This window comes from Entelurus aequoreus, linkage group LG25, assembly GCF_033978785.1.
Source record: "Entelurus aequoreus isolate RoL-2023_Sb linkage group LG25, RoL_Eaeq_v1.1, whole genome shotgun sequence".
NCBI lineage: Eukaryota > Metazoa > Chordata > Actinopteri > Syngnathiformes > Syngnathidae > Entelurus > Entelurus aequoreus.
The window spans coordinates 6,108,569-6,129,873 of NC_084755.1; the positions used below are offsets into that span (position 1 = coordinate 6,108,569).

At 39.3% G+C, this 21,305-nt stretch overlaps 1 protein-coding gene across 2 annotated transcripts; it reads left to right on the forward strand.

Moving 5' to 3' along the window:
- Positions 1-2,145: 2,145 nt before the first annotated feature.
- On the forward strand, positions 2,146-20,492 carry LOC133642749 (transcription factor SOX-10-like). Of its 2 annotated transcripts, XM_062037111.1 has the most exons (5): positions 2,146-2,274; positions 14,679-15,488; positions 16,154-16,422; positions 16,530-16,655; positions 16,716-20,492. In XM_062037111.1, the coding sequence occupies exons 2-5, from the start codon at positions 15,061-15,063 to the stop codon at positions 17,300-17,302; spliced, it is 1,410 nt and encodes a 469-aa protein (XP_061893095.1). In that variant the 5' UTR covers positions 2,146-2,274; positions 14,679-15,060; the 3' UTR covers positions 17,303-20,492. The 2 variants fall into 2 exon arrangements, with proteins under 2 accessions (XP_061893095.1, XP_061893094.1); XM_062037110.1 differs by having other exon boundaries at positions 16,530-20,492.
- Positions 20,493-21,305: the final 813 nt, after the last annotated feature.

Below are 21,305 nucleotides of genomic sequence, written 5' to 3' on the forward strand. Positions count from 1 at the left end.
CGTGGATCAAAAGACACTGAATAGACTGCAAAGACAACATATTTCATGTTCACACTGGTAAACTGTTCTTTTTTTGCAAATATTAGCTCATTTGGAGTTTGATGCCTGCAACATGTTTCAAAAAAGCTGGCACAAGTGGCAAAAAAGAGTGAGAAAGTTGAGGAATGCTCATCAATGACTTATTTGGAACGTCCCACAGGTGAACAGGCTAATTGGGAACAGGTGGGTGCCATGATTGGGTATAAAAGCAGCTTCCATGAAATGCTCAGTCGTTCACAAACAAATGCCTGAGCAAATTGTTGAAGAACAACATTTCTCAACAAGGAATTTAGGGATTTCACCATCTACGCTCCGTAATATCATCAAAAGGTTCAGAGAATGTGGAGAAATCACTGCACGTAAGCCATGATATTACGCACCTTGGATCCCTCAGGCGGTACTGCATCAAAAAGCCACATCAGTGTGTAAAGGATATCACCACATGGGCTCAGGAACACTTCAGAAAACCACTGTCAGTAACTACAGTTGGTCGCTACATCTGTAAGTGCAAGTTAAAACTCTCCTATGCAAAGTGAAAGCCATTTATCAACAACACCCAGAAATGCCGTCGGCTTCGCTGGGCCCGAGCTCATCTAAGAGCGGAAAAGTGTTCTGTGGTCTGACGAGTCCACATTTCTAATTGTTTTTGGAAACTGTGGACGTCGTGTCCTCCGGACCAAAGAGGAAAAGAACCATCTAGAGTGAAAGTGTAAAAGGCAGCATGTGTGATGGTATGGGGGTGTATTAGTGGCCAAGACATGGGTAACTTACACATCTGGGAAGGCACCATTAATGCTGAAAGGCAGTGGTCCCCAACCTTTATTTTTGTATTATTATTTTTTTTTCATAAAGAAATACAATCATGTGTGCTTACGGACTGTATCCCTGCAGACTGTATTGATATAAATTGATATATAATGTATATATTGTGTTTTTATGTTGATTTAATTTAAAAAATAAAACTACAAATAATTTTTTTTTTTTTATTTCTTGTGCGGCCCGGTACCAATCGGTCCGAGGACCGGGCCCGGTGGTTGGGGACCACTGCTGAAAGGTACATACAGCTTTTGGAGCAACATATGTTGCCATGCAAGCAACGTTACCATGGACGCCCCTGCTTATTTCAGCAAGACAATGCCAACTTCATAGTAAAAGAGTGTGGGTACTAGACTGGCCTGCCTGTAGTCCGGACATTGAAAATGTGTGGAGGCTAAAATATAAGAAGGGAGACTGTTGAACAACTTAAGCTGTACATCAAGCAAGAATGGGAAAGAATTCCACTTCAAAAATGTGTCTCCTCACTTCCCAAACCTTTACTGGGTGTTGTTAAAAGGAAAGGCCATGTAACACACTGGTAAAAATCCTTTTTTTGCAATGTGTTGCTGCCATTCAATTCTAAGTTCATGATTATTTACAAAAAACAACAAAGTTTGTCAGTGTGAACATGAAATATCTTGTCTTTGCAGTCTATTTAATTAAATATAAGTTGAACAGGATTTGTTGTATTCTCTTTTTATTTACCTTTTACACAACGTGACAACTTTGTTTGTAGTTTAAATTGACTAAAGTGTTTTATTCGGCAATAATGTTCAACAAAGGACACTTGTTACATATGTTTAGCTTGTGTGGTATGGTGTGCTTAGCTGCTGTGTAGCTGCTACGAGTTTAAATTGACAAATGTGTTTTATTTGGCAATATTATTCAACAAAAGACACTTATTATATATGTTTAGCTTGTGTGCTATGGTGTGCTTAGCTGTTGTGTAGCTGCTAGCTCCTAGTGGCCTATAGCCTAGCATGTTTACCTTTTGAAAAGGACTAAAATAGAATAAAAGACCAACATTGTGTGCCTATTTAGTTCTTGTATCGCAGAACTTTGGTGCAAGTTGATATCATCCGATACTTCTTGTTGAGCTGATATATCGGAGCGATATCAGTATGAGATGGGGTGGTCCTCCGTGTTTAGGGCTGCACTACGCACATCATCGGGCGTGAGAAGGCGTGTTTTGTTAAAGGGCAAATAGGATCAGGTTTGCTGTTCCTTTAAGATTTCACCTCCCTGCTGGGACTTTTCTCTTTTTTCCCCCCGCTGAGGGCCTCATACAAGGAGCCCTTTAAGGGCCGCTGCAGCCACACAGAGCCTGCATTCATCTGAGGGCTGGGAGGGGAGGCCTGCACTCACACTTTGGGAACAACTTCAACATTCTGACGCTCCAAACTTTTCCTCTCTGCTGAAGTAAGAACTTTTTTCTCCTCTTCTTACTTTGTCTGCTTCTTTTTTTTTAAAGATAAACTTCTGTGTTCATGTTAGCACTTTATTGACGCTCGCTTGTTGACTGCAGTGTTTGTTATGTCGTCGCTCAGAAGAACAACAACTTTGACCTCGTCGGCACATTTTCCAGTCTGGGTGATGATTCTAGTTCTAGTTCTAGTTCTAGTTGATTTTTATCTTACGGGGAAATTTAGAAACTCTTTTTTTTCCCCAATTGCAAGATTTTTTGATTTTTTTTTCATCAATTTAATTGAATTGATGTGTTTATGGTGATGTCAAGTTTGACTTCAAATGGTTGTTAAATGACCATATCTGAGTTATTGTGTGGAAATAAGTACAAAAGTACACTTTATTCACTAATTGTGTTCCGAAAGAGGTCAGTTCAAATAGAAACATACACTTTATTATTATTAAAATGTTCAAATTCTATGATTTGGTGCAGTTACACACAATTATGCACAAAGCTAGTCAAGAATGTACAACCTTAAGGGAAAATAAAGAACCTCCAACATTTGTATGCACGTACAACATTCCAAACCTTTAGTATGTGGAATTAAATTATGGAATTAATATAGAATAGAATAGAGTTTTATTGTCACTATTACAGTGAACAGGTTCAAAGAACCTGAGCTACTGTGTAGAAATATGGGGAAATAATTACAAAAGTACACTTCATTCATTAACGGTGTTACCAAAAAGATCAGTTAGAATAATACATCATGTTGGATATAAAGAACATACAAACCCTTTATTTATTGAATCAAAGATACTGAAATTCCACGACATAGTGAATTTGCAAACAGCTAAAATGATGCACAAAGCAAACTATAACCTGCTAGCCAAGAATATACAACAATTCTTCTCAAAAAAAGAGGAGAAATATAATCTTAGAGAAAAACGTAATTTAAAACATTTGTACGCACGTACAACACTTAAGACCTTCAGTATATCAGTATGTGGAATTAAATGATGGAATGGATTAAGCAAAGCAATCAAACAATGTACTAATATGATCCACTTCAAGAAACTCTTCAAACTTAAAGTGTTTACAAAGTACAAAGAAGAACAACCATGACAAACATTCTCAATTTATTTCATCCATCCATTCATTCATTCTTAAAGTAATCTTACTTATCTCATCATATGAAATATGACTTACTTCACCAATTATTATTATTAAATTCTTACTATTATTTATTTATTTATTTTGATTGTGATTACTTATGGAGTTTATTGTGAAAAAATTGTGAACAGGAAGTGAACAAAAAGTTTTGCAACTGTTATGTAAAGAAAAGGGGTGGGATTAAATAAGCTCTGCTTCTTCCTGCTCCTTTTCGAACACGTTGAAAAGAAACTGGAAATTGTGATGTATCATGTTGTATGCTTGCATGTTCCAAATAAACTCAAACTCAAACTCAAACTCAAAGAACAACGAAATTGGAGCAGATCCCCTAAGGTGTTTACACAATCATTTAGTCATATAAATAGTAAAAAAAGATAAAAAAGAAAATATGTATCTATATATATATATGTATATATCCACACACATGCACATATCCATACATATGCATATATATATACATATACACGTACAACATTATTGCACATTATAGTCCGAACAAATAAAAAGACATGACACATGAGCACGAGATAATATGATCCCGTTAAAAAAAAAACGGTTCAAACTCAAAATCAGGCATGTGATTTGACCACAATGAAAAAGACTGAAAAATTTTTCCGGGGGTCTGGGGGACGAAGGCGGTGCCCTGGTGGGGGGACAAGAGGGGCAACGCCCCCCGAAGCTCCTGGTTTTTCACCAATTTAACATGCTAAAATGAACAAAGACAGCACCATTTGAAGAAAATATTTTAGTGTTTAAAGACATGAAAACATCATTAATAGAACATACATAACCCAATTATAATAATGAATCACTGTATATGGTTCAGTCCCAACAGTATTTAGTCACTAATATTTACATCTTGTGTTCACAGGTGTCACATTGATCAGTGTTATTATCTACACTTTATTTACAGTATTACCACATGACTTCAGTTCCCTTCACACATGAGCTTCCTCGGAGAGCTCCAACATGAGCCTTCCTTGCACATTTCTGAGCAGCCTGCATTTTCCTTTTGGTCTCTGCTTCTGTAGCTTCTTTTTTGGATTTTTGGATAAATATAACAAAATACCAAATGTAAACATTTCATTCTTTTCGCCAAAATAGGATATAAATTTATGAAAATAATTAAGCATGTTTAGTATTGTTTACTCCTATTTGAAAGTAGGAAATAATAATAATGTGAGGACATATTGCATGAAACAAGTGTGAAAATATTTACCTTCAAGATTGTTACACCACTGACAATAGTTTCAACAGACTACATAAGAACTTAATATTACAAAATAGTATTATATGCAAATTTATTTCAAATAAATTGTTAACTGGAATCAATAATGCGACTCTTTGAATTTCTGTCATTTCATAATATATTTTCACGTGGCTTTTTATTTTTAGAAAAACCCATTTATATTTCGCAAAGCAATAATTGGTTGATATTTAAAACAAACGTGCGTATTTCGCAAGCAAATATTTTTTAGCTGACCTCAATATTAACAACTCTGTCTGCAACTGAAGTGGGCGGATCTTTCCTCTCCATGTCTACGGCAGTTGTCCATGTAAACAAAGGATGAAGTCCGTAAGGTTTGCTCACTTTGGGTTGACATCCAAAAGTAGCAGCTAGTTAAAAGTTAGTTTTCCTTGCTTCAAGTTGTTTTATATGTTTTTGGCGTTTCGCATGTACTTCCAAAGCCTTGAAACCTGGTGATCCATAGTCAATATTATCATGACACCACGTGCACTAAACCTTTCCGGGACCATCGATTTTCCGAATAAAATCACCGAACAAAGTCGTAACTTCCTTCTTCCCAACAGTATCAGTGATTTCCCTTTCCATCCAGTCCCATCCAAACTTATTTTTGACATGTTTATCAATTTCTTTTACTCATAAAGCGTCCTTTCTCTCGAGAACCGACATTGTTTACATATGGAAAATGGCCGTAGTAACCATTATGAATGATGACGTTATTAACGTCATCATTCATAACAGATGTCCTGATTGGTCATAAGGAACATATCGACCAATCAACTACGGCGTAATATAAACTACGTCTCGAATCTTGATTTAGGGTCGGAAAAAAAAACTGAAAAACGGGAGATTTTTTATTTTTTTTCCCCGAGATTAAAAAAGACGGAATTCCGACTTTAGACGGAAAAATCACATGCCTGCAAAATGCTCACAAAGTACAAGGAGGAAGAATTCTGCTAACTTTAAAAAAAAAAAAAAAAAAAAAAAAAAAAAAAAGAGATATTATTAATTTCATTTGTGAATTGTTGTGTTTGGAATGTATTATTTGCTACAAATTCAGAACGAGTAGCGAATACGTTTTGGAAGTTAAAATGTGCAGGGTTAAGTAAGCTTTGCTTCTTCCTACTTCTTTTCAAACACGTTGTAATAAGAAATTAAAATATGTGTAATATGTGACGGAGTGCATTGGAATTGTGTTCATGTTCAACTCAAAGTAACATGAAAAGGCCCACAATATTTAGAATAGAATGGACTTTATTGTCATTATATTTGCATCTAACGAGATTAAGGACTCCAATTTAAGGTGCGGTAGTGGAAACAAATATGGAATAAAAATAAATCACATAGGTAATAAAGATAAAAAAATAAGAATTGAAATAAACAGACTACAAATTTGGACCTAAATGCAATTTTATTGTCCGTTTCTTATTGTTATTGTTATTCAGGAAGGTTTTAAAAAATGTTGCGGGTCACTTGAATGCATCACGTTCATCTGCTCAAAGCAGTTTTAGCTCAGGGGCCGTACTTATCAAGCTTCTTAGAATGACTCCTAAGAAGTCTGCTAAGAGTTGACTCAAGAGTAAATAAATTCTTGGCTGAAAGCTGCACTTAAAAGTTAGTTATCAAGTGTCTTACTCACACTTTCAGCGAAGTGTAGGACTGAATCTTAAGTGTCACACTCAGAGCTGAATTACGACATTACTATGTGCCGTAAACGCAATTTTAGGTGACGTCATTTCTGTGTCCATAGAAATGACCAATCACGGAAGGGAATCCCTTGTCTAAGAATAAAGAAATATCTTGGAAATATTTAAGTGGACAATGGGAGTGTATATTTTGACAATAAACTACAAAATAATACAAAACAAACTAGTCCCCCCGCCCGCACTCACGCTACCGCTCCCTCTCTTCTCTCGCCCACACACTCACTGACGTCACTCACCTCACGGCCACACACATACGCTACTGTCATAACATTTTCTTTCCAATTCATTAATTAGGCAACTAATTTGAAACTGGTGTGGGTGGCTCTATATATACTAGCCCACTGCAGACACATGCAGAAATCAACAAGGAATCGAAAAGTATTAAATCTGTGACAAAAATAATATCCGCTCTGTCTAAACGATACCGTTTGATCAGCTGCTCGTCATCAAAAAAAAAAAAAACATTCTTCCACTCCCTGAACGTTGGCGCACGTCTCTCTCGCCTCAGTGCCATCCCCTGCTGGCAACTCCTAACCACTTAAGACACCTCTGAAGGTCTCTTAAATATCGTGGAGAGTAGGAGTGATTCTTAGACTTAAGAACGTTGATAAAAAGCTTTTATTCTTAAGTTTGAGAGTAGGACTAAATTTCGCAAATTCTCAGGACTTAAGTGTAAAATGGCACTCTAAGAAGCTTGATAAGTACGGCCCCTGATTTCTAACATTTGCCAGTTTGTGTCTTCTCGCTCACGTCTGCCCTCCGACCCGATCCCCGAGCAGACGACCACCCGAGTCCACGGTTAGGCCACAGCAGCATGTGCACTCAAAACAAATGTTGGGATTCATCTGAAGATGAACGTGACTCATGTTTTGTGCGATTAATCACAGGAGTTAACTCCTTATTTTTGACAGCATTATTTTAAATACGGTACATAACTTGGTTTAAAGTGCATTGAAGTTGGGCGTCCTGCGTGCGGCTCACAGCTCATTGTCCGCACAGTCTAAAAAATACCGTCGCCAAAAAAGTGCAATAAAAGAGCAAAAAGGTATAAAAAAAAAGTTCTAATGTTGACACTACAATAGAATAGAATAGAATAGAATGGACTTTATTGTCAATATATTTGCATATAACGAGATTAAGGACTCCAACTTAAGGTGTGGTAGTGGGAACAAATATGGGGTAAAAATAAATGACACAACAGGTAATAAAGAAAAAACTAACAATTGAAATAAACAGACTACTATCCAATAAAAATAATAAGCAATCCTGTACAATATATAAAATACTATAGAAATACAAAATACTGTACAATATCCAGAACAAGACAAGAGTAATAAATAACAATCAGTGTATTGCACTGGAAGGGTAATATTGCACATATTGTAGAAGGGTGAATTATTATTATAAGTTACAGTTCAAAACAAACGTGTGATGCAAGGAGGGTTTTTTTTCCATATAGCTTCATGCTTCTCAAGAACGATACCGATGTCTATTATTATTATTATCTATTATGCTGGCTGTTTAGGTGGCTGATAAGGTTTGATGTGTTGATGTTTTTAGCATGCAAAAGCGTCTTGGACTGAAACAATGACAAAGTCCCAAAGGATCGCCGCCATGTTTGTTTACAAAGAGCTCCGGGGAAGTTTACGGCATTAGTCGGAGAAAAGGAGCGTCAACCGAACGCCATGAATAATCTTGCATCCTTTAAGCCACACCCGCTACATTTTAGAAGGAAAAAATATATATATTCCATATATTAGCCACACTGGACTATATATACCTTGTGAAATGAGTTATTTACACAGAAATATTTAGTAAATGGTTATTTACATACCTTCATTTCATTAATTAAGGTATGTAAGGCCTTTTTTAAATTTTCCTGAGGGAACTCTCCTGAAGGAATCAATAAAGTACTTTCTATCCATCTAATTGTTTCCAAACGGTGTCTGTAACACGGCAGTAAAACGGCTGATCAAACAAAACAGAAGTCATGGTCATGAACCCACTAGCTGCACAAGCTAGCTCTCCAATCAGCTAAACAGACTCAATAACTCCACGCTGACGTTTTGCTGACTTTACAACAATAGAAAAAGAATGTCATTGTAAGTTAACAATACTAACACAGACACTGGTAAACCTGTTAGCATATAAGCTAATGCTAACGACGCTAGCTTGATTACACTACGAAGACACTCCTACAGACATCACACATGGGACGCTTTAGTAAGTAAGAATAGTTTTAGTTATATTGTAAAACTTACAAACGTTGCTTGGACTGAAGAATGAAGAATCCACACGAGTAGAAATGCTATGGAAGATTTTACTTCTGGCTTGAAGCATTAAAACAGGAAGTACATTTTCAACTCGCAACACCTGCAGTGAAGCAAACTCATCCAAAAGATGGCGGAATAGCACAAACAATAACACACAATTTCAGTGTTTCCGATTGTGTTGAATAAAAACTATTGCTCGCTAAACATTGTAGCCAATAGCGAAGAAAAATCCATAAATTAACTGCACTGTTTTATAAGCTGCAGGGTTCAAAGCGTAGGAAAAAAAGTAGAGGTTTATATTCCAGAATTTACAGGATTAGCATTACATCGGTGGTTGATTTTTATTTTATTTTTTATTAGTGTGTTTGCTTGTTTATTTTATTTTTTTAACGAATTGCATTATGGCCGTAAGTGAAGAAAAATCCACTAATTAGCTGCTCAGTCTTACAAGCCGCGGGGTTTAAAGTGCAGGAAAAAAGTTGCGTTTTATAATCCGGAATTTATGGACTATGAGAATTTTCAGACACAGTGTTACTGTTCAAACTGTGTGCAATGTTACAGTGGCCAAACATATTAAATGCACTTGTTAAATGAAACCTCTGTCTTGTTTTTTAATGAATACTTAGGCCTACTATGCTACTGTATTTTCATTTATTGTATTTTATTGGCGAGCCGAGTGTTTTCTGAGGTGCTTCTTGGTGGGAAAAGTTGAACAACCGTTTATTTAATGGCTTGAAATGGCGCTTTTGGGAGGTTTGACGATACCGTGCGTGTTCCTGATATCGCCGGGAAATCAAATGTTCCTTTAAGAAGAGGATCCCAGGTACCAAAACGAGCAGAACACGGGAAGTTTAGTGGTCTCCTCGCCATGCAGGGAAGTGTAGTGGTCTCCTCGCCATGCAGAGTAGGGGTTGTGTACTGAAGGGCGAGGTCAAACTCTCAGCAGGAAAGTGAAAAACACGGGAGTTGATGAAGTTGGCTAAACAAAGCGCCGAGTTGTGCGAGGCTGATTGACGGCACGTTAGTGGGCGGGGAACCCGCGACACGCTGTCGACTGGACGGTCGTGGCAGGGAGGCTAATTGCCGCGGCAACAAGCGCACCGTGTCCCATCACAGCGGCCACTGAGAGCCATATATTTCCACAGCCGGCCGGTGTTTATCCAAGACGCGCAGCGTAAATCCCAGCTCTGTGCTGCTGTGGTCTCACCTTCTTCCAACACCCGCTCTCCTGGGACCTCACATGTGCTGCTGTGGTCTCACCTCCTTCCAACACCCGCTCTCCTGGTCTCACCTCCTTCCAACACCCGCTCTCCTGGGACCTCACATGTGCTGCTGTGGTCTCACCTCCTTCCAACACCCGCTCTCCTGGTCTCACCTCCTTCCAACACCCGCTCTCCTGGGACCTCACATGTGCTGCTGTGGTCTCACCTCCTTCCAACACCCGCTCTCCTGGGACCTCACAATAACTACCAGCTCTTCAACAGCAGGGGCTTATTTTGGGGGCGTGTACGCAATGTGCATTAACACTAGGGGGCGTGTACGCAATGTGCATTAACACTAGGGGGCGTGTACGCAATGTGCATTAACACTAGGGGGCGTGTACGCAATGTGCGTTAACACTAGGGGGCGTGTACGCAATGTGCGTTAACACTAGGGGGCGTGTACGCAATGTGCGTTAACACTAGGGGGCGTGTACGCAATGTGCATTAACACTAGGGGGCGTGTACGCAATGTGCGTTAACACTAGGGGGCGTGTACGCAATGTGCGTTAACACTAGGGGGCGTGTACGCAATGTGCGTTAACACTAGGGGGCGTGTACGCAATGTGCGTTAACACTACGGGGCGTGTACGCAATGTGCGTTAACACTAGGGGGCGTGTACGCAATGTGCGTTAACACTAGGGGGCGTGTACGCAATGTGCGTTAACACTAGGGGGCGTGTACGCAATGTGCGTTAACACTAGGGGGCGTGTACGCAATGTGCATTAACACTAGGGGGCGTGTACGCAATGTGCGTTAACACTAGGGGGCGTGTACGCAATGTGCGTTAACACTAGGGGGAGTGTACGCAATGTGCGTTAACACTAGGGGGAGTGTACGCAATGTGCGTTAACACTAGGGGGCGTGTACGCAATGTGCTTTAACACTAGGGGGCGTGTACGCAATGTGCGTTAACACTAGGGGGCGTGTACGCAATGTGCGTTAACACTAGGGGGCGTGTACGCAATGTGCATTAACACTAGGGGGCGTGTACGCAATGTGCGTTAACACTAGGGGGCGTGTACGCAATGTGCGTTAACACTAGGGGGCGTGTACGCAATGTGCATTAACACTAGGGGGCGTGTACGCAATGTGCATTAACACTAGGGGGCGTGTATGCAATGTGTATTAACACTAGGGGGCGTGTACGCAATGTGCATTAACACTAGGGGGCGTGTACGCAATGTGCATTAACACTAGGGGGCGTGTACGCAATGTGCATTAACACTAATTGTTGCAATTTTCACTTTGAAATGCTCAGTATATATATTTTATTGTACTGTCCTAAAACTTCTGCTCAGTGGTGCACAAAGGTGGCTAGGGATGTAACCATTACCATTCCTTGCCATACAGCAATAGATGATGTCTATTACCTCACACCTTCTATGTTTGCTGCTTCTCTTTGTTTATAATGTCTATTTTCTGATGGATTTACTCTCTATTTTATGCTGCAACTGTTACATAAACCGCATTTTTCTGAGTATAAGTCGCTCCGGAGTATAAGTCGCACCGGCCGAAATTGCATAATAAAGAAGGGAAAAAACATATATAAGTCGCACTAGAGCAGGGGTCACCAATGTGGTGCCCGCGGGCACCAGGTAGCCCGTAAGGACCAGATGAGTAGCCCGCTGGCCTGTTCTAAAAATAGCTCAAATAGCAGCACTTACCAGCGAGCTGCCTCTATTTTTTACATTTTATTTATTTACTAGCAAGCTGGTCTCGCTTTGCTCGACATTTTTAATTCTAAGAGAGACAAAACTCAAATATAATTTGAAAATCCAAGAAAATATTTTAAAGACTTGGTCTTTATTTGTTTAAATAAATTCATTAATTTTTTTTACTTTGCTTCTTATAACTTTCAGAAAGACAATTTTAGAGAAAAAATACATATAGCTTTTTACCTTTTAAATTCCTTCCTCTTCTTTCCTGCCAATTTAAATCAATGCTCAAGTAAATGTATTTTTTTAATGTAAAGAATAATAAATACATTTTAATTTAATTCTTCATTTTAGCTTCTGTTTTTTCGACGAAGAATATTTGTGAAATATTTCTTCAAACTTATTATGATTAAAATTTTAAAAAAATATTCTGGCAATTCTAGAAAATCTGTAGAATCAAATTTAAATCTTATTTCAAAGTCTTTTGAATTTCTTTTAAAATTTTTGTTCTGGAAAATCTAGAAGACATAATGATTTGTCTTTGTTAGAAATATAGCTTGGTCTAATTTGTTATATATTCTAACAAAGTGTAGATTGGATTTTAACCTATTTAAAACATGTCATCAAAATTCTAAAATTAATCTTAATCAGGAAAAATTACTAATGATGTTCCGTAAATAATTTTTTTAATTTTTTCAAAAAGATTCGAATTAGCTAGTTTTTCTCTTCTTTTTTTCGGTTGAATTTTGAATTTTAAAGAATCGAAATTGAAGATAAACTATGTTTCAAAATTTAATTGTCATTTTTTTCGTGTTTTCTCCTCTTTTAAACCGTTCAATTAAGTGTAAATATCATTAATTATTAATAATAACATAGAGTTAAAGGTAAATTGAGCAAATTGGCTATTTCTGGCAATTTATTTAAGTGTGTATCAAACTGGTAGCCCTTCGCATTAATCACTACCCAAGAAGTAGCTATTGGTTTCAAAAAGGTTGGTGACCCCTGCACTGGAGTATAAGTCGCATTTTTTGGGGAAATGCATTTGATAAAAGCCAACAGCAAGAATAGACATTTGAAAGGCAATTTCAAATGTCTAAAGAATAGTGAACAACAGGATGAATAAGGGTACGTTACATGAGGCATAAATAACCAACTGGTATGTTAACGTAACATATTATGGTAAGAGTCATTCAAATAACTATAACATATAGAACATGCTATACGTTTACCAAACAATCTGTCACTCCTAATCGCTAAATCTCATGAAATCTTATACGTCTAGTCTCTTACGTGAATGACATCAATAATATTATTTGATATTTTACGCTAATGTGTTAATCATTTCACACATAAGTCGCTCCTGAGTATAAGTCGCACCCAAACTATGAAAAAAACTGCGACTTATCGTCCGAAAAATACGGTACTATAATATTGTACATGGTAATTGTTATATATTTTATATATGATATCAAAATATAATATATCATATCAGTATATATCCTATACTGTACATATATTATGTAAATATTATGTATATATGTTATATTTTATATGGCTTTTAGTCTATTTTATATCTGCCTTGTCCTTTCCATCTTTTCCACCATTTGTAACTGAGATACTGTGTGGAACAATTTCCCTTGTGGATCATTAAAGTTTGTCTAAATCTTACCGTATTTCCAGACTATAGATTGCACCGGTATATAAGCCACACCCACTAAATGTTAGAAGAAAAATACATGTTCCATATATTAGCCGCAGATATAAATGTTGCGAAATGACTTATTTACACAGAAATATTATATCAATGTTTATTTACATACCTACTATAAGGTGTCTGTAACACGGCAGTAAAACGGCTGATCAAACAAAACAGAAGTCAGTTACCATGAATTGATTAACGTGGACCCCGACTTAAACAAGTTCAAAAACTTATTGGGGTGTTACCATTTAGTGGTCAATTGTACGGAATATGTACTGTACTGTGCAATCTACTAATACAAGTTTCAATCAATCAGTCAATAATCATGGACCCACTAGCTGCGCAAGCTAGCTCTCCAATCAGCTAAACAGACTCAATAACTCCACACTGACGTTTTGCTAAATTTACTGAGGAATTTGTGAAAGTGAAACAATACAAAAATAATGCCATTGTAGGTTAATAATACTAACACAGACACTTGTAAACCTGTTAGCATATTAGCTAATGCTAACGACGCTAGCTTGATTACATTACGATAGCAGGTACAAATATGCCTGAAAACACTCCTAAGACATCACACATGGGACACTTTAGTAAGTACGAATAGTTTTAGTTATATTGTAAAACTGACAAACGTTGCTTGGACTGATGAATGAAGAATCCACACGAGTAGAAACGCTGTGGAGGATTTTACTCCCGTTTCAAAGCATTAAAACAGGAAGTACATTTTCAAACCCGCGGCACCTGCAGTGAGCAAACTGGTCCAAAAGACGGCACCACAGCACAAACAACAACGACACACCTTTTTAGTGTTTCTGCTTGTTTTTAATTAAAACTGTTTAACATAAAACATTATGGCCTTCAGCGAAGGAAAATCCATAAATTACCCGCACCGTTTTATAAACCGCTAGCTTCAAAGCGTAGCTCATAATACGGAATTTACGATACCTGTATAATGACAAACCGTGCTAAAATTCCAGACAATTACTATTATCATTTACGTTTTTTGTTATTGTAAAAGCGGGATTCCTTAGCACGTGTTGAACAACCTAAGGATTCTTCTCATTTCCCAGAGCATGCTAATTGCTAGCTAGCCTAAATGCGAGCATAAACACAGAACACATTAAGGTTGTGAAAATAAAACTTGGTTAAAAGATTTCCGTGTGTGTATAAGTGCTTTTTAAGCACAGTCAACAATATCTGTGAGAAAAATGATAACTGTGATCATTTTGGTCAAAATGTACGGATCGATACTGAAACATTGATACCACTGATACCAGATTTTTATGCTCTAATTCTCAAATAAAAATATGGATACTTCGCCCCACTGTTTGAGAAGTACTGCCCTAAAGGTACAATGATGAATTATTTCTATTTCAATGAGTTCTTCTCTGCTGTTTCAGGTCCGACTAGCTGGATTTCCGTCGCGGGACACACCGGCAAAAGAAACACGGGGCGGGTTTCAGACCAGCGGGCGCAGTTGGTGCACACAGCCGTGTTTTAGCAGGGAAACTGGGGTCCAAGGTGCGCACTGAGCCGCCTATGATACCAACCACACGGATGGAAAGAACTTTGATGTTCAACCCTCACAGAGTTTTACAAAGGAGACTGAGAGTAGAGACAGATTGGCAGTTTATATTATAATTTAGCAGAGTTGAAAAGATCCGATACACCGACAGCCGTCAGCCCAAAACCGCATAACCGTAGGGACAAAAAGGAACAGGGAGAGTTTTAGGAACAGGTCTAGCACCCTCTGCACACCTGGCAGCGAGCGGGTGCGTGAAGATGTCCAGAGAGGAGCACAGCTTGTCAGACGTCGAGCTCAGTCCGAGCGTGTCGGACGACAGTCGTTCCCGATCGCCCGGCCGCTCTTCCGCCGCAACCGGCAGGGGCGAGTCGCCTCTTCGCAGGCGACGGCTGCCGGCGGGCGCGGACAACGGAGCGGGCGAGAACCCCGCCGAGAAATCCGACGAGGAGGACGAGCGCTTCACGGCGGGTATCCGTGACGCCGTGAGCCAGGTGCTCAACTGCTACGACTGGACGCTGGTACCCGTGCCCGTGCGCGTCAACAGCGGGAGCAAGAGCAAGCCGCACGTCAAGAGACCCATGAACGCCTTCATGGTGTGGGCACAGGCGGCCAGGAGGAAACTGGCAGACCAGCACCCACACTTGCACAACGCCGAGCTCAGCAAAACCCTGGGGAAGCTTTGGAGGTGAGACAAGTGGTCATCATGCCGACTACAGGGCACATTACGGAACCCACTTGATACCGGCAACAAAAAAACTGTAGATTTTGTGGGCAGTTCAATCGCCAGAATTTTACAGTGAAATTTGTTGGTTACGCCAACTGATTGTAAATTTTAAAACGCTTTCACTCCTATTTTTACGGTAAAATTCTGGTCTCTGAGCAGTACGTTTATTATCGTAAGATCCACGGTTGTTGTTTGCACAGTGCTATACTGTAAATTGAAAAATGGTACCAAAAACTTTGCCAACTGAGGTGACCGTTTTGCCCGTAAACTCCACAATTGTTGTTTTTACGGTGCATTACTGTAAATGGAAAATTGGTAACACAATTATTTTTAACTGTATAATTCTGGTGACTGAGGTGACAGTTTTTTACCGTAAAATTTACAGTAGTTTTTGCCATGAATTACTCAAAATTGCAAAATGGTACGACTGTTATTTTAACAGGAACATTTTTCCGACCGAGCTGGCAGTTTTTCCCGTAAACTATAAACTAAACAACTAGATAGTTGTTTTTACCCTGCATTACTGTAAATGGAAAATCGGTACCATTATTAATACTAACACAGAACACTGAGGGTGTGAATCATTTCTACCAACAACACTCATGACAGAGTCTTTCTCATTCGAGGCTTCTCAACGAGAGTGATAAGCGACCGTTCATCGAGGAGGCAGAGAGACTGAGGAAGCAGCACAAGAAGGACTATCCTGACTACAAATATCAGCCACGACGCCGCAAGAACGGAAAGATGGGTTCCGGGTCAGGAAGTGATGCCGACGGCCATTCGGAGGGTGAGATCAGGCACAGCCAACCCATCTACAATGGCCTCCATCTGGATGTGGCCCTCGCAAGGGGAGCCAGGTCCCCTCCGGCAGATAGGCACCACCCACACGCTGCAGGTGGGCTGCCGGCTCCCTCGACCCAACCGACTTGTATTCCGTCAAAGTGTTTCATTTAGTTTATCTAAATTTGGATGCCCTGACCATGGTCTCTTATGTCTCTACAGGTCAGAGCCATAGTCCACCTACACCCCCAACCACACCCAAGACCGAGCCCCAGTCTGGGAAGGCCGGGGATGGCAAGAGGGCCTTTGGCAATAGTGTGATCTCCCGTGGCCCGATGGGAGCAGAAGGTAGTTCAGGTGCCACAGGGCCTGTGAAGCCTCATATTGACTTTGGCAATGTCGACATAGGTGAGATGAGCAGCGAGGTGATTGAGCCTTTTGATGTCAACGAGTTTGACCAGTACCTACCCCCCAATGGTCACCCAGGGGTCGGACAGATCGCAGGGTCAGGAGCCGCCACGCCTGCCACAACCGCATCCCAATACCCGTACGGAATCTCCTCAGCTCTGGCAGCGGCCAGTGGACACTCGGCAGCCTGGCTGTCCAAGCAACAGCTGCAACACCACAGCTCCCCTTCCAGCTCAGACCCCTCCAAAGCCCAGATCAAGAGCGAGGCCGTATGTGCTGGTGGTCACTTTTCAGAGGCAGATTCAGCCGGTTCTCATGTCACCTACGCCCCGCTGAGCCTCCCTCACTACAGCTCTGCCTTCCCCTCCCTGGCCGCAAGGGCTCAGTTTGCCGAGTACGCCGACCAACAAGCGTCAGGGTCCTACTACGCTCACTCCAGCCAGGCAGGGTTATACTCCACCTTCTCCTACATGGGGACCACCCAAAGGCCCCTGTACACTGCCATCAGTGACCCGGCCAGTGTGCCGCAGTCACACAGCCCCACACACTGGGAGCAGCCGGTCTACACGACACTGTCGCGGCCATGACAGACAACAAAACCAGAGGGCACTGGTGCAGGTCCGGCTCCCGCGCCCAACCCGAGAAGCAACAGCCGTGTTGGGGTTGAAATTGGTCTGGGCCAAGGGGATTGGGCTGGCACCAGGGGAGGCGGCAGGGAGGAAACCCCGCTCTGCTCTCACCCGGATGCAGAAATGCTGTCGCAGGTGAAGGATGAGTTTGGAGAATGGTACTTTTGAGGCGGATTACTTTGGTGGCAGAAACATCCGCCCTGGCATGTACCAGATTACATTTTCAGCAAGTGTCTACCGCTCCGAACACAACAAACAGCAGCGATTGAGGTTTATGCTTAGGTGATTCTAGGCTTCACCAGGACAATCATGCTGTCCAACACCCTTCGAAGAAAGAGAAAAAACTAAACCAGTTTCTCATGGTTCACGCTGTGAGGTGTCATTTTTAAAACCTTGACTCATCGTTCAACATGTTTGATTGTTTGGATGATGTACAAGAAGAATGGAGTGCCAAAGTCTTGCTGGCTCATTCAGATCTCGGGCGCAAGTAAGCGGTCATCCAGCAGACGTTGGTCTTTCAGCAAACCGTCACGCTAGCGGTGTCGCTTTAATCGGCACATTTGTTCCTGTTCCTGTTCCTTCTTGTTTTTTGTGTGCGCTTTCTCCACTCTGAATAAGCATAAGGAGCGTTTTACTTCCGTACTTACCCTTTAATAAGTATACTACGTACACCGATCATTGTACACCATGTACTTACGTAGTTCCTAAGGACGATCATTGTACACTGTGTACTTAGTTCCTAAGGACGATCATTGTATACCATGTACTTAGTTCCTAAGAACGATCATTATACACCGTGTACTTAGTTCCTAAGGACGATCATTGTACACTGTGTACTTTGTTCCTAAGGACGATCATTGTACACTTTGTACTTAGTTCCTAAGGACGATCATTGTACACCGTGTACTTAGTTCCTAAGGACGATCATTGTACACTGTGTACTTAGTTCCTAAGGACGATCATTGTACACCGTGTACTTAGTTCCTAAGGACGATCATTGTACACCGTGTACTTAGTTCCTAAGGACGATCATTGTATACCATGTACTTAGTTCCTAAGAACGATCATTATACACCGTGTACTTAGTTCCTAAGGACGATCATTGTACACTGTGTACTTAGTTCCTAAGGACGATCATTGTACACTGTGTACTTAGTTCCTAAGAACGATCATTGTATACCGTGTACCAAGTTCCTAAGAACGATCATTGTATTTATCTGCTTCCTCTTCTTTCTTTTTTAATCGTTTGTCCCTCTCTTTCCGCTACGTAGCCAAGATTAGGGCTGAGCGATACGACTGAAAACTGTATCACGATATTTGTGTTTTATATCGGTGATTATAGATAATTATTGATATTTTTATGACCTATCGAAAATAACTTCTTTTTTTTGACACTGAATTTATGTAACTGATTTTTTTGCGTTTGGATTTTGTAAACTGACATTTTTTTTTACAATCCAATATCATTGAAACAAACAAAGTTCTGTGTATAAAAATTCAGTGTAAAAAAAAAGATTAAATGTAAAAAAAATTCAGTGTATATAAATGTTTAAAAAAATTCAGTATAAAATAATTTAGTGTAAAAAAAATCTGTTTCAACATTCAGTGTAAAATAAATAAATTCAGTGTAAAAAAATTCAGTGTGTAAAAAGTTCAGTGTAAAAAAATTCAGTATAAAAACATTTAGTGTAAAAAATTCAGTGTTTCAGAATTCATTGTAAAATAAATAAATAAAATCAGTGTAAAAAAAATTCAGAGCATAAAAATGTTGTGTAAAAAATTCAGTGTTTTAAAATTTAGTGTATAAAAATTCAGTGCTGAAAAATTTGCTGCTCCAAAAAGCAAAACTCACTTCCGGTAAATTAGGGCTGACGCAATGGATCCTGTCTCAGAATCAGCCAATGAGGTGTCAAGTTTGCAGTAACTGCCTTTTTTATGCCAGACCCGTGTCACGTGACTTCAAACTGGACACCTCATTGGCTGGTGAAATTGTCAGCATAATTTGATGTAAAAAAAAAAAAATGTAGTTCACAAAATTGTAACCTAAAATAATCAGTTACATAAATTCAATGTAAAAAAAAAAAAAAGCCTTCATAATGAAGACACAAATCAACCTTCATATTCGGGGTGCATCCATCACCATTTGGGGCGTGTCATACGGATTCGGACCAGCGACAAAATACTCTCTTTGGATTGCGAAGTTAAAAAAAATCAAAAAAATCCACGATGACTGTTGAGTTTATACAATGTACAAATACTACTTCTTTGTAACATGACCAAAGCTTTGACACCAAAACGGGTTTTATGATAAATATGTAACAGTGTTCTAGGATAAATATGTAACAGTATGATAAATATGTAACAGTGTTCTAGGATAAATATGTAACAGTATAATAAATATGTAACAGTGTACTATGATGAATATGTAAGAAAGAAATGTCTGAAACAGCGATTTCTCCCAACGTGACATTCCAAGCTACCTTGGCTAAACGACGTATTAGACTAGCTTTTTGTAAAGACGTAATCACAAAGATTGTCACTCTACACGAGCACCAATTCCACACGCTACCTTTATCATCTTTTATTTTGCGTCTCGTGGAAGTGGGCCGTCTTCTGTGACCACTGAGAGTAGTGAAATGTCACAACTTTCACGTCACATTAAGTAGGATTCGTGTTAAAATAAATATTAACTGTGCCTTAGCATTTATTCTTGTTTGTCACACATTAATCACACAACATAACATCCACTCATGTATCACGTACTACTTCATACACTATGTTGTTTTATTCATCTCCAAAAACACTTTTATTTGAGCTTCTTTTACTTTGAAAAACCCTCACATGCCGTATATTATATCATAATAATAATGCCTTATCCAGACATCCTGCTGCATGCAGCCCTGCCACAATAAAAGGCTTTGTATGTGTGTACTGTTCATACTGTACATGCAAATTATGTTATGTACTATTCATACTGTACATGCAAATTATGTTATTATGTACTATTCATACTGTACATGCAAATTATGTTATTATGTACTATTCATACTGTACATGCAAATTATGTTATGTACTATTCATACTGTACATGCAAATTATGTTATTATGTACTATTCATACTGTACATGCAAATTATGTTATGTACTATTCATACTGTACATGCAAATTATGTTATGTACTATTCATACTGTACATGCAAATTATGTTATTATGTACTATTCATACTGTACATGCAAATTATGTTATGTACTATTCATACTGTACATGCAAATTATGTTATGTACTATTCATACTGTACATGCAAATTATGTTATTATGTACTATTCATACTGTACATGCAAATTATGTTATGTACTATTCATACTGTACATGCAAATTATGTTATGTACTATTCATACTGTACATGCAAATTATGTTATGTACTATTCATACTGTACATGCAAATTATGCCTTTTCAGCACATTTTCACTAAAACAGCAGAATGTACTCAACTTGTGAGGATGCTTCATGAATAAATCCTTTATCCTTACAACATGGCGGCCTCTTTTTTTATGCTTCCTTCCTCCAACATTCACAAAACTTACGTGTGTGTGTGTGTGTGAGGAATATGCAATATGTGTGTGTGTGTGTGTGTGTGTGTGTGTGTGTGTGTGTGTGTGTGTGTGTGTGTGTGTGTGTGTGTGTGTGTGTGTGTGTGTGTGTGTGTGTGTGAGGAATATGCAACATTTGTGTGTGTGTGTGTGTGTGTGTGTGTGTGAGAGGAATATGCAACATTTGTGTGTGTGTGTGTGTGTGAGGAATATGCAACATTTGTGTGTGTGTGTGTGTGTGTGAGGAATATGCAACATGTGTGTGTGTGAAAGGAATATGCAACATTTGTGTGTGTGTGTGTGTGTGAGGAATATGCAACATGTGTGTGTGTGTGTGTGAGAGGAATATGCAACATTTGTGTGTGTGTGTG

Bases quoted from the DNA above. Each gene is read 5' to 3' on its own strand.
- LOC133642749 (XM_062037110.1), top strand. From the start codon at position 15,061: ATGTCCAGAGAGGAGCACAGCTTGTCAGACGTCGAGCTCAGTCCGAGC. The intron at 15,489-16,153 runs GTGAGACAAGTG...TTCTCATTCGAG, and splicing joins ACCCTGGGGAAGCTTTGGAG to GCTTCTCAACGAGAGTGATA. The intron at 16,423-16,529 runs GTGGGCTGCCGG...ATGTCTCTACAG, and splicing joins GCACCACCCACACGCTGCAG to GTCAGAGCCATAGTCCACCT.